The 20,265-nt window shown below is 52.0% G+C and overlaps 1 protein-coding gene across 3 annotated transcripts in view; it reads right to left on the reverse strand.

Moving 5' to 3' along the window:
- LOC144817687 (long-chain-fatty-acid--CoA ligase ACSBG2-like) overlaps positions 1–20,265 on the reverse strand; it is a 1,080,196-nt gene that overhangs the window by 519,062 nt on the left and 540,869 nt on the right. For all 3 annotated transcript variants that reach the window (XM_078674432.1, XM_078674431.1, XM_078674433.1), the window contains one exon: positions 10,711–10,997. In XM_078674432.1, the coding sequence (XP_078530558.1) occupies positions 10,711–10,997 (287 nt within the window). The remainder of the gene's footprint in view (positions 1–10,710; positions 10,998–20,265) is intronic.

A 20,265-nucleotide genomic window follows, 5' to 3' on the forward strand; every position in this document is an offset into this window, starting at 1 on the left:
GGGAGATGGGAGGGTAAGGGGGGGTTGGGTTTTAAATTTTAGTTTTTACTGCAATGGTTTTAAATAATCGGACAGTCAATAATAAATCAATCAATATTTCATTAAATCAAAGCCTTGTTATGCGAGGGCTTTAGGAAAATGCATTGAGCCTTAAGATCTTACATTCCGGAGAGCGATCCCAATATAATAACATGTATACAAGTTCACAACATTTAACAATGAGTGATTATATGTATTGCACCCAAATTGTTCCTCAATTAAATTCAAATAAATGCAAAAGAATGGATGCAAGATTCTGGATGGTTTTAGAAATAAAAAGTAACCCAATATGATATGTTTATTTTATAAATTGTATCAAATTGAAAAAGTGTCATTGTTTTTCACCCGATTTTTAATGTAAAAACAAATTTTAAAGCCAACTTTAAATACCTTTTAGCTAAGGCATTATTCAATGAAACATCTGATAGATGCCAGTATTAAACAAAATATATTGGCCGACGGCAGCACTACCTCGCTGGTGCTGCCTTCGGCCAATGGCAGACGCGGCCCCGCCCGTTTTGCGGAAGTGCCGCACTTTCGCAAAATCGGCGGCGCAGCCGAGGGGTTAAACAAGAACTGGTGAATGTTGGTAAAAATGTAGGTATGTGAGTCTGTACACCGGGCAATCCAACCATGGAATGACCTCTTCCCATCTGTTTTAGGCTTGTGAGTAGATTTGTGCAGACAACAATCTTCATGCATGCAAACCCTTTTTTCAGAGTAAATCCACTATTTGCACATGTAAGCCAAGCTAACATTTGCATGAACACCTTTTTCATTTTGAGCCCATCTGGATTTTGTAGAGTTCATCTAACATGAAAACATCATTGATTTAGTACTTGTTGTACACTTTCACTGATGGCAAATAAAGGAGCTGGGTCACAGCGATGAGAAGCGATTTGCCAAAAATGTACTCAAAGGGATCAGGACGATACTGAAAAGTAGCGACAGCGTTTATCAATTAAAATTGGTTTTAACTGAAAACCAGAAACCCTATATCTAAAATTCCACAGCCCTGTTCATTCAAAGCACGCTGCCATGAATGAGCGTGCATCTTGAGATTATCTTTGCAAAAACAGAAATAAAGCCAGGCCCATTCGCAGGTGCACTAGCATGAGGAAGGCCATTTCCAATTTGGGGAAAACATTTTATGACACCAGAGGACATGGCAGAAGCTCCAAACTTTAAAAGTAATAAAAGTGGAAGGTGTCCCAAATAGGGAGGTGTAGAGGCACAATGGTTGACCCAGGGTAATGGGGCCATTACATGCATTTTTTGATAAACAAATTTTATTCATTTTACAGAAGGAATGCACCAACCACATCGCACCATATGTCAACAATCGAGAAGTACAGTCACAGAATCCCGCCACCCAGTGTACAGACATTATTAAAGCAAAGACATGTTGGAAACAATCCCCCCGTGATCAGACCCCTCCCCCCAAACACTTTTCCCCAAATTCTGCGTTATTTTTTGGGGCAACCACATGCATAACTTTCTCCTGTGTGGCGCACCAGTCCAGTCCACCCCACGGTTGGGAGATCCGGACAGTTCCAGGAGGCTGCAATGTCTCTTTTGGCTACAACCATGGCTGTAGTGAAGAACAGTTTGTCATTGCATGACCCATCTAGCCCATCAGTGATGCCCAAATTCGTGTGCTTGGGGTCGTGTGGAACCTAGCACCCCATAACCTCAGAGAGTTCTTCCTCAATGCCCATCCAGAATACCGCCAGGAGGGGACAGGCCCAAACCATGTGGAGGAAGTCAGCGAGGTCTTGGCCACACCTGGTAAAGGCCGAGGACGAACTAAGCCCTGCGCGATGAAGGCGTACAGGGGTGAGATATGCAGCGTGTAGATAGTAGAGCTGCAGCAAGCGCAGCCTGGCGGAGGCAGTGACCATTCTAGGGGCCATAAGGGCATCCCGCCAGTCCTCTTCTTCTAGGGGGCCCACCCAATCCTCCCATTGCGTCCGCAGTTGGTCCAAAGAAGTCGGGGTATTAATCAGGGTGCGGTAAATGCGCGGAAATGCAACCCTTCCCTAGGTCCCCAAACATAATCTGTGCTTCAGGCGGGCTATGATCTGGCAGCCGTGTGCCTGTTGCAAGGTGTGAGTGGAGGGCATGCCGCACCTGGAGGTAGCAAAAGAATTGCGAGTGATGCAGCGAGTACCTGGTTTGGAGATCTTCAAAGGAGCGTATATGATCCCCACCCAAACGTCCCCAAGCTGTGTGATGCCTATAAGGCCCCAAGCTTCAAAGCCCGTCACCTCCGAGCCAGGTCCCACGCCACAGGGGTGTACAATGGGTCAGTGTGTGTGTCCAGTTGGTGTGCCGCAGTGCAGCCCGCCAGGCCAGTAATACAGAGCGCGTCACCTCTGGAAGACTGGATGGAATCTGGTTCCCATAGAGAAAGGATTGTATCCTGTCGAGGCCCAGCTCGAGCCTGTAGGCCGGATCGGACCACCCCCCCATTGAACCAGTCATGTATGGAGAGGAGTCGTGTGGCCAAGTAGTATAGATAAAGGTGAGTCATCCCCAAACCCCCGAATAAGGGGATCCTGCAGGTACTGAGCGCTAATCTGGACCAACCCATCCCCCATACGAACTTGCTGGTTAAGCCGTCAAATTTACAGAACCAGGCCCTGGGAAAGCACATGGGGTATTCTGAAGCATATAAAGGAAGCGGGGAAGCACCATTTTAAAAAGGGCCACCCTCCTCATGGGGTTGAGGGGCAGCGACTGCCACTGCTGGAAATCCGCCTTGGTTCGCTTAACCAATGGAGTGACATTGAAGGCCCAGCTGAGCTCGGCAGCAGGGTCACCCAAATCTCCAGATATTTAAATGATTGACTGCGTTGAGGTATTTCGGACTGCCAGTCAAAGCATTCCCGAGAGAGGTGAAGGGGAACCAGGACCGATTTGTTGGGATTCAAATGTAGGCCTGAGGCCCGCTTGGAGGACTGCAAGATATGAAGACAATGAGGGCCAGACCGGACAGGATCGTCCAAGTAGATGAGACCGTCATCCGCATAGAGGGCGATTTTATCTGGTTCAGCGCTGGGCCATACCCATCCCCGCATCCGGTCGCAAGACCGCATCAAGGACACCCAGGGCTCCATTACTAAAGCAAAAAGCAGGGGGAAGTGGACAACCCGGCCTTGTTCCCCTACAGACCGGGAAGGGCTCCGACAGGCACCCGTTAACTAGAACGCGAGCCCTCGGGAGGGCGTTTAGAACTTTGACCATGGCCTGAAAGAGGGGACCAAGTCCCATCATGTCAAGAACATCTTGAAGGACGCTCCAGTCCACCGAGTCGAAGACCTTCTCAAAGTCTACCAGGAGAAGCGCAAGGTAAGGAGTGAGGAAGTGGAGATGGGCCAAGGCGGAGTGCAGTCTGCGAAGACAGTGTTGGGTGCCCTGGGAGGGCATAAACCCACATTGGTCAGGGAGGACCAACATAGACAGATGGGGTTTGAGTTGCTGGGCAAGTAAGGTGGCAAACAGTTTTACCTCCGTGTTGATGAGGGAGATGGGGCGGTATTCTGCACACTGCGGTGTTGGGGGCTGGGATTTCGGAAGGACCGCAATGGTAGCTATGTCAGTTTCTTGAGGAAAGGAGCCCTTCTCCACAGCTTCGCGAAACAGTGCATCTAGATGGGGGATGAGAACCTCCCGGTAGTGGGGTTAGTATTCCTGAGGAAGGCAGTCTGGGCCAGGTGTCTTGCCAGATGAAACCAGGGCGATTGCGTCTCCAATTTCCTCACGGGAAATGGGACATGAGACGGTCCAGATCGGCTTGAACGGCAGCATCTACACGCCTCCCTCTATGTCCATCAGGTCCGTAAGGGGTTGGGGTTCGGGCCTTGTACAGCCTGTGGTAGTAGGCGGCAAAGGCCTGCGCCATTTCCATAGGTGCATGGCACAGTGACCCGAGTGGTGCCGTTATTTCAGGGATTATACGGTTCACCCTTGGGTACGTAGCCAAGCGATGAAGGAGTGCACCATTCTTGGCGCCCCAGCCGTATACCCTGGCCACAGAGAAGCGCCAAAGGAGTTTAGCTGCGTCCAGCAATAGCTGCTTGATCTTGGACCTGAGCCGGGTCAGAAGGCGTGTGTCGGAAGGATCGGAGGACCGGGCTGCAGCTCGTTCGAGGCGCAGGGCCTGAGCCTCTTGCGATCTAATCTGTTCCAATTGGGTTTGTTGCTGGAGCTTGAGTTAGCCCTTGGCGACCCCCCTAATCGTGGCCTTACCCGCCTCCCACAGGGTGTCCAGGGATGACACAGAGCCCTCGTTGGAGAGAAAGTATTGTTCAAGCTCCTCCCTCACCACCTTCCTAAAATCCTTGTCTTGAAGAAACAAGGCATTTAACCTCCATCATGTTTGTTGGGCAGAGGCGGGGGGTGGGGGGGTGACCCGCACGGATTAGCACTGGTGATGGTCGGAGATACCTCTCGGAAGACGCAAGACGTCCTGAATCAGAAGACAGTCGGTTGAGGTAACAAAAATGGCATCGATGCATGCCTGTGTATGGTGTGCCGCTGAGGTGTGTGTAAATTGTTTGGAGTGGGGGTGCCACAGTCGCCAGGCGTCGCACAAACCCAGTGAGGCTGACCAAGACCTCAGCTGCTTGGCTTGTGCAATTCTACCTGGGGTTGGCGGGCCTGTCGTGTCAAGGTCCGGTGACGAGACCGCGTTAAAGTCGCCCTCAAGGAATGTGGGACTGGGGAGCAGCGACGCCAGGAGATCAACAGACTTCGCTAAAGTCGTCGTCAGCATCGAGGAGGGGGGAGAATAAAGGGGTTACTATTTATTGTGCCACTGATGGCCACGAAGGTGCCCTGGGCGTCAAGAGTCGTTTGGACAGTCATCAGAGGAAGGGAGCTCTTACCAGGATTGCCACCCCACGGGAACCCCTGGTAAACCCAGAGTGCCACACTGTCATAGCTGCATCGCTTTAGGAAGGGGCTGTGATTACCCAGCAGGAGGGTTTCTTGTAAGAATAAGATGTCCGCCCCTGATCGATACGCGTACTTGCGTTTAAAGCAGTCCAGGAGGCTATTAACGTTCCAGGACATGATACGCAGGGGGGGGCGTTTATTAATGGCGTGTCGAACATGGTGTTTGGGTTGACAGTGGGATTACAAGTCAGAAGGGGGAGAGTCGGTGTGTCTGTCTTGTCGGGTGTACGTCAAGGATGCTTCATGAATGCTGGTGTGGTCGAACTAAGAAACGTAAAGAAACACAGAACTGAGGAAAAAAACTCGGGAAAATGGTCCCAACCCTACACTTCAGGAACAGAAGCATCTGTCGCCCTAACAACAAACCAGAGAGTGAACAACCAAATTAAAACACTTGGGAATGGGAAAGTGTGGAGGACCCCTTCTTATTTCAGGATACGCTTAAGCGAGACCATCAGGTAAGAAAGGAATGTGGTAGGACTAGGTATACCTTTCAGCTGCAGAGCCAGGCCCGGCAGGCAGAGGTGAGTTCAAGCAGGATCTTTCAGAAGCATTGGGCTGCATGAGAGGTCTGTCGGGGAGAACCAGCAAGGATGGTCAGGGCGAAGCGCCTCCGTGAGCCAAATGGTCAGATGATCCGGAGCGTCTCCCAGTTGATGGGCCATCAGAGAGCAGTATCAGTTGAAGGGGCCACCCGGGTGGGGAGTCCGAGCGTGTCCGCCTCCGTCCACGACACCTGCGGGAGCGGTTATGATGGGGCTGGAGCGCGGGAGGTGAAAGGCGAGCCGGACCGCTCCCGGCCCACCCCTGTTGCGGCACTCTAACATCAGCATGCAACGGGCCTTCTTCCGTCGCCCAGGTCCAGGCCTCAGTTGGACTGTCAAAGAACAAGGTTTTGTTGGCGAATACCACTCACAGGCGTGCCCGGAAGAGAAGACTGTATTGGATATTGAGCGCCCTCAGCTTTTGTTTCACATCGAAGGAGCTGTGCTTGCTTTGGACCAATCAATCAATCAATCAATCATAGGCATTTATACCGCGCACTACTCACCCGGAGGGTCTCAAGGCGCTTTGGGGGGGCGGGGGGGGGGGGGGGGGGTCCGCTACTGCTCGAACAGCCAGGTCTTGAGCTTCTTCCTGAAGGAGAGGTGGTCTTGGGTCAGGCGTAGGTCGGGAGGGAGGGAGTTCCAAGTCTTGGCGGCCAGGTGGGAGAAGGACCTTCCTCCTGTTGTCGCTATGCGGATGCAGGGGGACAGCTGCGAGGGCATGATTGGTCGAGCGGAGATGGCGTTTGGGAGAGGGAGGAGTCCAGGATGAAGCCCAGGTTGCGTGCGTGGTCTGTCGGTTTGGGTGCGTTGCCCAGGGCGGGGGGCCACCAGGAGTCGTCCCAGGCGGGGGGTGAGGAGCCCAGGATGAGGACTTCCGTCTTGTCTGTGTTCAGTTTTAGGCGGCTGGTCGTCATCCACTCGGCCATGTCTTTCATCCCTTCGTGTAGGTTGGCTCTGGCGGTGGCGGGGTCGTTGGTCAGGGAGAGGATCAGCTGGGTGTCATCGGCGTAGGAGATGATCTTCAGGTTGTGTTGGCGTGCGATGGCTGCAAGGGGGCTCATGTAGACGTTGAAGAGGGTGGGGCTGAGCGAGGTGCCTTGGGGAACGCCGCAGATGACTTCCGTGGCTTCTGATCTGAATGGGGGCAGGCGGACTCTGTGTCCTTCCGGCGAGGAAGGAGGTGATCCATTCCAGTGCTTTCTCCTCGATTCCGACGTTGCTGAGGCGCTGCACTAGGGTGCGGTGGCAGACAGTGTCGAATGCCGCGGAGAGGTCCAGGAGGATGAGGGCCGCTGTTTCTCCGTTGTCCAGCAGGGTTCGGATGTCGTCGGTGGCAGCGATGAGGGCGGTCTCGGTGCTGTGGTTGGCCCGGAAGCATGACTGAGATGGGTCGAGGGATCCAGTCGTCTCGAGGAAGGCTGCCAGTTGCTTGTTGACTGTCTTCTCGATGACTTTGGCTGGAAACGGCAGGAGCGAGATGGGGCGGTAGTTCTTGAGTTCGGTGGGGTCTGCCGTTGGTTTCTTTAGTAGAGCGCTGAGTTCGGCGTGCTTCCAGCTCTCAGGGAAGGTGGCGGTGTCGAAGGAGGTGTTGATGATGTCCCGCAGGTGGGGTGCGATGACAGCGTCGGCCTTGTTGAAGACGTGGTGAGGGCAGGGGTCGGTTGGAGATCCGGAGTGGATGGAGTTCATCGTGCGGATGGTGTCTTCGAGGTTGATCGGTGTCCAGGCGTTGAGGGTGGTGGTGGGGGGCGTTGGTGCGGTCGTGGGGAGCGTTGTTTGTGTGCTGAAGCTGTTGTGTATGTCAGCGATCTTGTTGTGGAAGTAGGAGGCGAGGGAGTTGCAGAGGTCTTGCGACGGGGTGATGTCGTTGATTCCGGCGTTGGGGTTGGAGAGCTCTCTCAAGATGTTGAAGAGTTCCTTGCTGTTGTGTGCGTTGTTGTCCAGCCAGTCCTTGAATGCTGTTTTCTTGGTGGCGTGGATCAATTGATGGTGCTTTCGGGTGGCGAGCTTGAGGGTGGTCATGTTGTCCGGTGTTGGGTCTCTTCTCCAGGCTCTCTCGAGGGCACGGCAGTTCTTCTTGGAGCTCTTGAGTTAGTCGGTGAACCATGGGGCCTTCTTGCTTCCGGGTCTGCTGGGCGGGGTCCTCAGAGGGGCGAGTTCGTCCGCGCAGGTGCAGATCCATTTCGTGAGGTTGTCGGCGGCTTGGCTGGGGTTCGCTGAGCTGGCGGGAGGGTGCTGGCTCAGGGATGCGGCGAGTTGGTCGGCTGTGATCTTGTTCCAGCTTCTTCGTGCAGCCTGTTGCTGGTGGTGGTGGACCGTGGTTCTTCTGAAGGTGAAGTGGATGCAGCTGTGGTCCGTCCAGTGGAGTCCAGTGGCGTGGCTGAAGGTGATGTCTTTGCTGGACGAAAAGACGGCGTCGAGTGTGTGTCCGGCGAGGTGGGTGGGGGTGGTCACCAGCTGCTTGAGTCCGAGGGTGGCGAGGTTGTCAAGCAGGGTGGTGGTGTTGCGGTCGTTGTTCTCCAGGTGGAAGTTGATGTCCCCGAGGAGGATGTAGTCGGCGGAGGGGAGGGCGTGCGGGCTGATGAAGTCGGCGATGTCTTTGCTGAATTGAGTGCGTGGTCCCGGGGGTCGGTAGATCAGGGTGCCCCTGAGGGTGGTCTTGGGGTCGGTGTGGATCTGGAAGTGCAGGTGTTTGGCGGTTGTCAGGGTGTCGTCGGTGTTGGTCGAGATGCGGATGCTGTTCCTGTAGATGATGGCGATACCTCCTCCAGTCTGTTTGTCGCGGTCTCTCCGGATGATCTTGTAGCCCTCTGGGATGGCGATGGCGATGTCGGGCGCTGATGATTCGTTCATCCAGGTTTCCGTGAGGAAGGCGACGTCAGGAGCTGTGGTGTCGAGGAGGTTCCAGAGTTGGACGGCGTGTCTGTGGACGGAGCGGGTGTTGAGCAGGATGCACTTGAGGTGGTTGCTGCTGGTGTTCGGCTTGGTGGGCGCTGGTGCAGTGCAGGTCCGGATGTAGGTGAACTTGCAGGGCTGGCAGGTGAAGGGTCCGTGGGTGCGTCTCGGGGTAGCTCGGTAGCATCCAGGGGTTCGGCCGGTGTTGAGTGCGTTGAGGGTGGCGGCGTCGTACGTCCGGCGGGTGGGCTGGGGGCCAGGGGGCCAGGGGTCCTGGCGCTGGGCGCGGGCTTGGCGCGGACGGGCGTAGACGGGCTTACCTTTGGCGCTCAATCGGTGCTCCCGCTGCGCGCGTCCGCTGCGCGGTCGCTCTGGGGGCGTCATAAGAGGGGAGCCGGGAGGGAGGGTCTGCGGGGAGGCGGGGAGCGCGGGAACCAATCGGCGGGCGGGGGGGCGGGGTCTCGTGGGAAACCGGCGGGATAAGCCTGGGGGCTCGGCGGCGGCCCTGCGGTGGCTGGGGCGGCTCTGCGGCGGCCCTGCGGCAGCTGGGGCGACGTGCAGTGCGAGGCTCAGGCAGCAGCAGCAGGTAAGGAGGAGCAGGCGGGGGGTGTGGGGTCGACCAGGCCAAGGGCCAATGGACTCGCATGTATAGTCCGGAAAAGGGGAAAGAAATCGGTGTAGCAGTAGGGCTGGGAGAGCCCTCCATCACGCCCGCACCAACGCAATCTCGAGGGCGAGAACAGTGCATCCCTGTCCACCAAAGCGGTAGAAGATTCGCTGCATGTTTTCTGTTGCTCGGTTCCATGGCTGATACGGAGTCCTGGGCCAGACTGCACCCAGGGGTGAGAGGACAGGGCCCTGTTGGCTCCGAGAGGGAGAGTCAGTCGGGCCAGGCAATAGGAGGACCACTCAGGGTCGGTTCCCCACCCCCACCCCAACAGTGGCTGCCTGTGCGCACGGGGGGTCCCCAATCAACTGTCCCAGGACCCCACCGCCGCAGGACTTACCCGCTTCAGCGCATGTCTCACCTCAGATCTCCAGCTATTCTCTGCAGCTCCTGCCGCCCAATGTGGCGGCAGCTCTTCTGATCAGTCCGCAAGTAAGGGCAAGACACGGTCAGGCTCGATAGCCTCAGGCGTCACTCCTGGTGCTGCCCGTCACGGCATGGCTCCAGGCCCCTTGGGGACATGTTGGTGCTCACTGGAAGGAGACTGGCAGCCCAGCATCGCATGCAGCAAAGCCAGTGAGGGAGACAGGAGGCGAAGTCCAGAAGCAGGCTCTTAGCCACACCCCGCCGCTCCCGCCGCCCGATATGGCGGCCGCTCACCTGAACACTTTGCAAGTGGAGCTCAGGCTGCCCAGCACCGCATGTAATGAAGCGACCGTGCCGCCGGAGGCCCGCGCACCGGCATCCGCGCGAGAGCCAACGAGTGAGACCAGGGGCAAAGCCCAGCAGCGGGCCCGCAGCCACCCCGATATGGCGCCCACTCCGATGATCACGCCGCAAGTGGGGCTAAACCATGGGCATACTCACCAGCCTCAGGCGTCACTCCCAGCACCGCTTGTCACAGCTCTGCTCCGGGCCCCCAACCATTGTGCTGTTACGGCCTGGAAGGCAACAGCGTCGGACTCCTTCTCCCGGGCCGCCTGGCACCACATGCAGGGAAGCGGCCGTGTGTGAGCCTGCGGGGGAGACGAGAAGCAAAGTCCTGCAGCAGGCCAGGCCGTCGGCCACAGCGGACGCGGGGGCCGGGTGCAGCGTCAAGGACCTCAGCTCCTGGGGACGGGCGCCGCCTCCAGTGGGGGAGAACAAAGGTCACGTGCCGGGAGCAATCATTTTGTCAAGGATATTCGGCAGGCCGGTCCACAGCTTCAGGGGTCCCATTGCGGAGATTTACACCCCTAAACACTCCACCAGATCACCATGTCAGGTAAGGAGGCAGATGCAGGTTCTGATGGTCCGCTGTGGGCTAGGTTTACGGGCGGATGGTGGAAGGGTCCCGGAGCACTCTTGGAGTGCATCCACTATCTTGGCTTGGCTAGCCACGCCCTCCCGCCATTATTTAAGAAAAAAACACAGGTAGCAGTGGGGGATTGAGGTGCAGTGTGGAGTGTAGGACTACAACTGATACTGTCATTCCTAACTCAGTCGCAATTACGGAAACATACCGGGAACCTGCACCCCACGCACCTGCAGGACCCTGGAGTACACCCAGTCATCACCCAGTTGAGGCAGTGGAAGGAAAGGATTCAGGCAGAATTGACTCACCTTCAAGAAGCTCTTGGCTGCAGCTCGACACTGCTGGTGATACTCCAGGTGTGTGATGGTTTCCCAAACTCCATCTTTCTTCTGGGCCAAGGCTGGCCGATCACCAAAGCGCTTAATGGTTCTTTGGAACATCTGGTGCACCGTGATGGGTGGATCCGCCGCAGGCCCCGTGGCGTCCATGCGCAGCCTGACCGCCCCATCCCTGTCAGTTGTCCAGAAGCTGCTGGCGGGTTCAAGCCTGGGTTGCAAGAGGCCTCCGTGATCCAAAGTGACGCTGGTCAATTCATCTGAAAAAAGCAAAGGGCATGTTAGGGAAGCGTGTGCTACTGAGCCCTGCGGGCTCTCTTCAGTTCTGCGCTTAGCCGATCTAGAGCACACCTATGGGACGGACTCTTAGCACAGACTATATGATGCACTTTATACCACCACTAGGCCCACTCAGTAAAGCTCTGGCACAACATACGCTCTTGCCATTGTGCATACTAGGGCGGCATGACCATGTGATACAGATCTGGCTTTATACAACACAAGCACAAAAGATGTCATGAACACGGAAGAGCTATCAAGATGGGCACGGTCCACTCTGGTGGTCCAAGGAGACTAGATGAAAACTGCGATCGATGGGGAGAGGGCTATCAACGACTCCTGCACCACAGCTGCTTGAGCACAGGAAAGGACACTCGCCTGATGTGCAGATCTGAACCAACAAAGACCCATCAAAAGGTTTGGGAACCTACAGATCTAAATAGCAAAGACAAAATGTGATGGTAGCTGAAAGAAACACTGCTAAAATGTGGGGTGCAAGTAAGTCTCCTACAGTGGAGGTGTGGAAGGCTGACATGGACTGGTGCATGATAAGGGAGAAAAATGAATGTGGCAAGGGGCAGCCCCAAAAAATGGTTACAAATATGGAGCAAATGGAATGAATATAGCGATATCTGAACCCCATCAATTGTTACCTCCTATTGTTCAAAACACATCGTAAATAATGTGTGTGAGAAGTTAGCCTGGCATTTGTTGTCCACTATTCTAGTGGGCACCTTGCACCAGTCTACATGACCCTTATGATGGTGGTTGTAAAGTCAACCTTATTGATCAGCTATCCTAGTGGTAGCATGGACCAGCAGTCTTAGGCTAAAACTTCAGAGAGCATGTGAAGCCAGCTGTCTTACCATATATAATCTCTTGAAAATCAAATGAAAGTACACCACACAAGGTATATATCAAATATATATGTATTTATTACTAACACAACCCCTCTGCACTCTCTATGAGGTCTGAGTTCGAGATACGTTACAAGTTACTCATTTAGCATACTATAAGTTGCACAAATACAATTCTGCCCTAGGGGCCTCACGAACCATATACTAAGTAAGTGGTATAAGGACCACTTCAGGAATAGTGAATAGGCCTAGGGAATCGCTGGGGCTACACTACAGAACCAAAGGTTAGGAAGTAGGTGGCCCACAGGAGACACGTGCAGTATGGGAACACAGTTGCGAGTTACCATAGAGTTATAAAGGGAACGTAAAAGTTACAAAGTAGTAGATTAAGGACACTTCCTGATGGACTACGGTAAAACCCTGTTAAACTAGGACACTTCGAGAGTCAACACCTACGGGAGCACCGGAGTACTCGAGTTACCTCACATAGGGAAGCCAGGTGCATAGGTGTTCTTTCGTGTCAGGTTTTGTCGCTGTTTCCTATGGAGAGCTGCAAAGAAGTGCTGCAGGCGACCAGGAGAAAAATGTCTGGGTGGATCGAAGATGAGAAGAACCTGAAAGCAGAGGGGACAGAGTCTGGGTCACTAGCCAGTGACCAGGAAGGAACCAGGCGATGTCGAGATGCAATCAGGTGAAGCTTGTCTCTGTAGCCACGAGGACCAGGTGGTGTCGAAGACAACCAGGAGCTGGATTCGAGCTGTCCCACGACGGATCTAGATGTCTGCAGTGTCGGTATCCGGATTGGACCCAACAAGCCTTGGCAAATGCAATCCATGCAGGAAGGGAAGATTGGCTCAGGTCAGACCAACAAGGTCTGGGGAGCTTCTCCTTCGCAGGGAAGCTAAAGCAAGCCCGGAGCAACCAGGCAAGCGGTGTAAGTTCACAAGAAAGTCTTCGGGGGGGGCTAACTAGCCAACGGGATAGCAACCGGGAAGACGCGTCAAGCTGAAATGCTGGAGCAGGCCCCACACGGGGCACTCGTGGAGTGTGGAGGGCTGAGCTTCGGTGCAATTTGGCGCTCGGGTCTGAGGCTTCTCAAACCCCAATGCACAACTTCACGGGTACCTCAGAAGCTGCACGGTTTAGCAAAGAGTAGGTAGTCCACGGTGCCCGGTCCCACATCTCTCGTGTCCGTCACGGGTCTCAGCTTTGCTGTGGATCGGAGTCGGAAAAGTCTGGAAGTCCAGTTCATGAGTCGCTGAGTCTTCAGGTTCTGGCAGGAGTGTCGACAAGGCAAACCGGCAAGTTACTGGTGAGGCCTGTTAGCACAATGTGGTCACTCCTTGACCACAAGGGAGATGTCTTCAGTCTTCTAGTCGATATAGAACGTCGAAGGTCCAAGAGTTTCGTTTCAGAGTTTCAGTCCAGGATAATCTAATGTCTCTAGACACAGCTCCTATCTTTATACTAATCAAAGGGGCTGGATTACCTGCTGGGTCCCTCCTATGGGTGGACCCTGAGAAGGGGGTGGTTACACCCCTTTCTCTTTGTCCAGTTTCGCGCCAGAGCTGGAGTGCCCCAGCAACTGGTTTGAACCAGGCTACGCATGGAGCACCTTGTGTGCCCCAGGCAGTGTCTCATTTTGCAGCCCTCCCTGTCCCAATACACTAAAGGTCTGTCTGAGGAGGTGCTAGCACCTCCCAAAGCAGGAAACCTATTGTCCAGGACTCCCCTGCCGGAGTTTCGTCCAGCAGCAGGAGGTCAGACGCGTGTCTGTGGCAGCAGCCCCAATTTTGTGATGCGGAGGCTCTGTTTAACTTTAACCGGGTAAAGCAGTAACATGTCTTCTCCCTCTAGAAGGGTGGAATGCTACCCCCGCCGCCAGAAATGGCGGGGGGGGGGGGGTAGTATTCCAAAGTGCTTGACGCCTTACACAACATGTTTTGATAAAGCCAAACCAAAGTTAGCATTAACTGCGAGGATAATGCACTTAAGAGTATATGGTATGGCTATATCATAGAACAGCTATTAGGGCATGGTTCCAAAAGCTGCAGAGGGGCCCAGCTCATGCTAGAGCACCCGTTCACATAAAAATAGCACTCTGCCTTCAGGATTGTCAAGGCCTGCCATAGGAGTGACTTATAGGTATATATGTCTATATAGAAGGGTAGATATAAGTATACTATATATATATGCAAGGGGTGATTACACCACCTTGCCCAAGCTGAGTGATCAGCCTGTGGTGTCAGTTTGGATGGCCAGCCAGGGGTGGCATAATGCATGCTGCAGCCCCTGGTAGGCCTTGAATGCACCTATGCCCTGGGTACCTATGGTACACTATACAGGGGCTCACAAAGGTGACCCAATTCCAAATTAGGTATATACCTAAAGTACATGGTATCGATTTAGAGAGAGAACAGCTGGGCTGTGGGTCTGATTAGCAGGCCCACAGCCACACTAAAGTCGAAAAACCAGAAAATCACAGCAAAAAGTGGGGGTGACCATAGGAAGCAGATCCTACTCTCCTACAATGTGACACAAGATTATTAAGTACGGCATTGTACAACCGAGCAATGTATGTATGTTTACGCGAAACCATAATGTATCCCATTTGATTGCAAACATGACTGTCGCTTCACGGTTATTAAAAAGATATATATTTTTTTTTAATACAAAGACCCATCAAGAGGCCTTTGTCTGGAATACATTTTAATCTTTTCCAGAGGAGAAGAGGCGCTAGTGAATATTCTTCCAACCCTGGAACTAATGCTTCCCCTAGTCTTCCAGGCACTGTATCTAGATTTACACTACCACTGCTTCAGACCCCACTGCATGGCACCAAAAAGGACAATTTTTTTTATTCTTATAGGACACATTTTTCAAGCATCCTCTCCTTTGGTTTAGAAAGTATTTCCATAAAATTCCTAACCCTTGCCCATGACAGACTTGTAATGTAATGTGCGGGATGGATATTCATCTTGAGTGTTCCAGAAAATGTAGCAAAACTGTACAATTTTATCACAGCAACATCTGTGGAAAAACGTTTCGTTGGCTTTCAGGTCAGACAGATGGAGGTGCGACTAAGGTGGAAACAAGTGCCTACCACAGGGCTTGAAACAGACTGAGAACAATGCCTGTGCAGTTCATCCATGTTCCATACTTCTATGGAATGTTTCATTTGGTGTTTGTAAGCTGCAGATAGACTTGCTGCAGCGGTTTGAGATGAAATCACAAATCATGCTGGTGGTCCTCCAGATGGCATCTTTTCTCATGGCCAATGTTAGGCACCTTCCATTGCATGGAAAACCATCCAATACAAGTCTCATTGAATGTCTGGAGCATTTCTTCAGTACTGTTAGTGACATTTCAGTTGCTAAAGCTTCATTTTATCAACAAATCATGCACCACTATCCAAGGGATTTTAAAACCAGAAGAAGGCAAAGACACCTTCTGGAACTTATTAAATTGTCTAAGCATCAATAGAAACCTAGGTATAAACGCTTTTGAAGAAGTGCTGGGTACCTCGTGAGTTTGAGCTGGAGTGTTTCGGGCAGCCACCCCAACCTTCACAAATATTCTGAGCCCGTAAGAGGCTAAAATAGGACAATCTTGCCTGCAGGCAATCCCCACTGAGCAGTGACACCTCTTTTACACTCACCTCACCTACCCTCCTGAGGCAAAGAAGCCGGGAGCTAGATCTATTATTTTAATCTTTGTGTCACTATTACTTTGTTGTTTTTAAAGTGCACCTACTTTGAAATCCCAGCACCTCAGGTCGAACGTTCTGTTCAGCGGACCTAGCGCTGTCACAGAAGCTACTTGAAATCCAATCTCTGCTGCCATTGACGGCGTGCAGCGAGGCCACGCCCACTTAGAGGCCACGCCCCCCGCCCTCTGTGTACTTAAGCACTGACTGCGAGCGCTGTGCTCAAAACTCACCTACCCTCCTGAGGCAAAGAAGCCGGGAGCTAGATCTATTATTTTAATCTTTGTGTCACTATTACTTTGTTGTTTTTAAAGAAGAAGTGCACCTACTTTGAAATCCCAGCACCTCAGGTCGAACGTTCTGTGCAGCGGACCTAGCGCTGTCACAGAAGCTACTTGAAATCCAATCTCTGCCGCCATTGACGGAGTGCAGCAAGGCCACGCCCACTTAGAGGCCACGCCCCCGCCCCTCTTATTCCTAATAAAACATGGGCATCCACCGGACGCGCAGCGGACGGGCGCAGCGGGCGCGCCTAAGGCAAGCCCGTCTTCGCCAAGTCATCGCCTCTCGCCAGACCCCCTGCCCGGCTTCCACCAGCACCCCTTCACTATGACAGGGAACAACTACTTGCCTGTAACCTTGGACGGCCCTGTGCCCATCTAACAGGTACGCTTGGTCAAACAGGCCTCCAATGTAATAGCTGTCATTTTATTACTGACACCCCCTACCGCATCCGTCAACTCCAGAACTCACCTACTACTACCCCTATTACGGTCCTCCATCTCAATGTTAGGTCTCTCACCAAACACTATCTTGAAGTTAATACCCTCCTACTGGATGAAAACCCAGACATCATGTTCCTCTGTGAAACCTGCTTGTGTGATGGCATTTCTGTCATACCTAATCTTACGCTTCCAGATGAATATCATATGCTTAATGTGAATAGAGAGGGGAGAGGTGGAGGCATTGCGGTAATTTACAGGAAAACTTACATATGCACATTCACCAAAGAAGAACTTCCCAACTGTGAATGTGTTCATTTCAAAATCACCATTAACCCCAACTTCACTATGTCAGGCCTCTACATATATCGACCACCAGGACCTGCCTCAAAATTCATTGAAGCTCTTCTTGAGACAGCAAACTCTTTAGCGACTAAAACTGCAAACTTTACCATACTAGGTGACCTCAACCTTCATTTTGATTTACCTAATGACCCCACGATTAAAAATCTTCTTGCTGACCTCTCCGCCCTGCAACTTAACTCCCTTATCCATACCTCTACGCATCGAGCTGGTCACACCTTAGACCCAGTATTCACAAACATCGAAGAGGCTAAAACTGAATTGCCCCTACCTATGAGATGGACTGATCACCACCTCATTAAATTGACTATCCTAATCAATAAAATTACGTACAAAAACGCACCAGTCCAACGGCTAAAAAGACCATGGCACAAACCTTCCGCTAGCGATCTTCAGGCCACTCTTGGGGAATTCCATCATGAGACTGACTCAGACATTGATTCAACCTATAGCAGACTACATAGCTGGATCACGGGAGGATTGGATACTTTGATTCCGGCAAAATGGACGAAAGGACGTAGCACACCGACTAATCCTTGGTATAAGGACATCCTTAAAACCATGCGTAAAGACTGTAAAAGAGCTGAGCGTCTATGGAGAAGAGAATACAACATCGAAGACAAAAATAACTATCTAGCTAAACAAAAAACTTACCACAAAGCCATCCGTGGTGCACGAACCACCTATGCTGATAAAATCAACTCAAGCCCCACTCCCGCCAAAGAAGTCTTTAAGCTTGTCCAAGAACTACAGAGCTGCAAATCCCCCTCCCCAATATCTCCTCCGCACAACAGTGTGAGGAGCTCGCCACGTTCTTTGTTGACAAAGTACAAAAGATATACAGATCCTTCCCACAACACTCCCCTAACCTTGCTAATTGCACCAACCTCCTCCCCAACTGCACTATTATGACCCACATTCCAGCAATACCCTTCGACAACCTCATTAAACTGTGTCGTAAAATCAAAACTGGCTCCCCGTCAGACCCCATGCGTCCGGCCCAATTCTTGGAGTCACTTGACTTTTTCCTACCTTCTCTGGCCTCTGTTCTAAATCTCTCTCTCATCAGCTATAGTACCCTCTGCATGGAAGCAAGCATGGGTTTCACCTATCAAGAAACCCTCCCTAGATCCTTCCAAACCGGAAAATTTCCGTCCGATCTCGCTGCTTCCATGGCTGTCTAAACTCGCTGAAGCCCATGTTAACAGCGTTTTGTCCCAACACATGGTCCAGAATAACATCTTGGACCCATCTCCAAATGGGTTCAGACCGGGCCATAGTACGGAGTCTGCTCTCCTAGCCACTTCCGAATACCTCCGAACGGTCCTTGATGCCGGTCAAAGCGCTGCGCTGATTCTTCTTGATCTCAGCGCGGCCTTTGACACGGTGTCCCATGACATCCTTCTTGATCGTCTGGAGACATTCGGCGTATCCGGCCTGGCTCTAAGGTGGTTCCATTCTTTCCTTAAAGACAGATCCTTCCGGGTCTCAGCACCCCCTTTTCTATCTAAATCTCATCCTATTGCACAGGGAGTTCCGCAGGGCTCTGCGTTGAGCCCATCTCTTTTTAATCTTTATGTGCAACCTCTTGCAACAGTGGCCAAAGAGTGGGGTCTGACACTGGTGTCGTACGCCGACGACACACAGTTGGCCATTACTCTGACGGAGGGCCCGTCCATCTCGGCTTCTAGATTTAAAAATGGTCTATCCGCAGTAGCCCAATGGTTGACGGGCAACTGTTTACAGCTTAATGCTGGAAAAACAGAAGTGCTACTCCTTGGCAAAAACACCAGCCACTGGAATGAGCACTGGTGGCCGTCTTCCTTAGGCACCATACCACCTCCCAAATCCCTAGTTAAAAATCTAGGAGTGTGGATGGATGCCTCACTTAACTATCAGACCCACACCAAAAAAGTTGCAGGCACGTGCATCGGTCTGCTGAGGAACCTCAGACATATACTAGGTTTTTTTGATGCCAAGGTCCGCCAGCTTATCATCCAAGCAACCATCCTCTCGCGGTTGGATTACGCCAATGTTCTCCTCCTAGGCGCTAACAAAGGAGAGATAGCACGGCTGCAACGTGTACAAAACTCCGCGGCAAGAACCCTGGTCGGCCTTCCTCGTAGATGTTCGGCCAGAGCTACTATCCGCAAACTACATTGGCTACCTGTTGACTCTAGGATTAGATTCAAAGCCCTCATGACTTTTAAAATCCTTAAAATTGACAGTCCTACTCTTCTGCGTCCGCTTCTCACCCCTTATGTCCCATCACGCAATCTGCGATCCTCTAACCGACATCTCTTATGCGTCCCTCGCACTAAACTCTGCCGCATGGGCGGCCGCTCCTTTAGAGTTTTAGGAGCCAAGCTATGGAACGATCTACCTCTTAACATTCGCTCTATAGAAAGCTTATCCATCTTCCGAAAAGCTATTAAAACCTACCTATTCCCCTCCCCGTAACTCCCCTCACTTCTGCGCCTATAGGTTAGGGTTGTGATTTCTTTAGCGCCAGGACGCCTCATTGCTGGGGCAGCTGTTTTGCGCTTTATCAAATAAAGAATAGAATAGAATAGAATAGAAGAAAACCACAATTTTCACAGGAAACTAGGCCTGTGCAGTGATTTGAAGGCGACCAGATATATATGTACCTTAGCTTAACCTTTATATAGCTCTTCCTACCCCCTATGTGGGAATTGAAGAGCTTTTCTACATGGGCAGCATGCCACACCATATAGGGAGTGTGGTTGGAAGTGTGTTGTCTGTTTATCCTATGTGGTAACGGATTCCACGTAGTATGTGATGACCTTGAGGTGCGGTTATCATGCTCCGCAGTGAGATGTATGAAGAAGTGTGAGAGACAGGCGTTGATTTCATGGTTTTAGTAAACTGGCATTTGTGAATAGCTTCTCTAAGGTATTTCTAACAGTCCACCTATCTGGTTACTGCTGGGTTATCTGCCCTAAAATGTTCACTTTATAGTTTGTAGTGCTGAATTGGCTTGCGTTGGTGGTAGATATGAAGGGGAGATCTGCTAGGAAGGGCTTGGTCTCCATCATCCCATAGATAATTTAGATTGTGGGTTGTCAAGGAGCAGAAAGTGGTTGGGACCTACAGTGGTGGACGAGAGGAGTCCTCCAATTGGTCAGCAGGGTGTGACTGATGTCCTCATTTGTTCCGCACTGGTTCAGTTGGTGATGAGTGGTTTGATGCTGTGGACTGGGTAAATGCTGGGTGCTTACTCCTAGGGGAGTGTCTTGCGTCACTAATGAGCCCAGCACTATAACTGAATGCTACTAGGTAATAGTAGGTGAGGCATCAAGCATATCCATCATAGATGTGGATGAAAACAACTCAAACTAGTTGTCCAGAATCTACTCCTTGCTCAAAGAAATGACAATTAGTGGCATTGGCTGGTGGGCCAGCGCTCCAACTGTTATTGTCCTGACCTATCCATTTAGCAGTAGTGAGGTACAGAAGTGTCATTTAACTAGTGACACTGGTCTCTTCAGAAACCTTATTCCAAGATTATCGAAAGAAGCACAACCACCTTAGTGACAATCTCTTTGGGACAAAAACCGCGACAACTCACAGTAAGCGTAGG

This window comes from Lissotriton helveticus, chromosome 2_1 (genome assembly GCF_964261635.1).
Source record: "Lissotriton helveticus chromosome 2_1, aLisHel1.1, whole genome shotgun sequence".
NCBI lineage: Eukaryota > Metazoa > Chordata > Amphibia > Caudata > Salamandridae > Lissotriton > Lissotriton helveticus.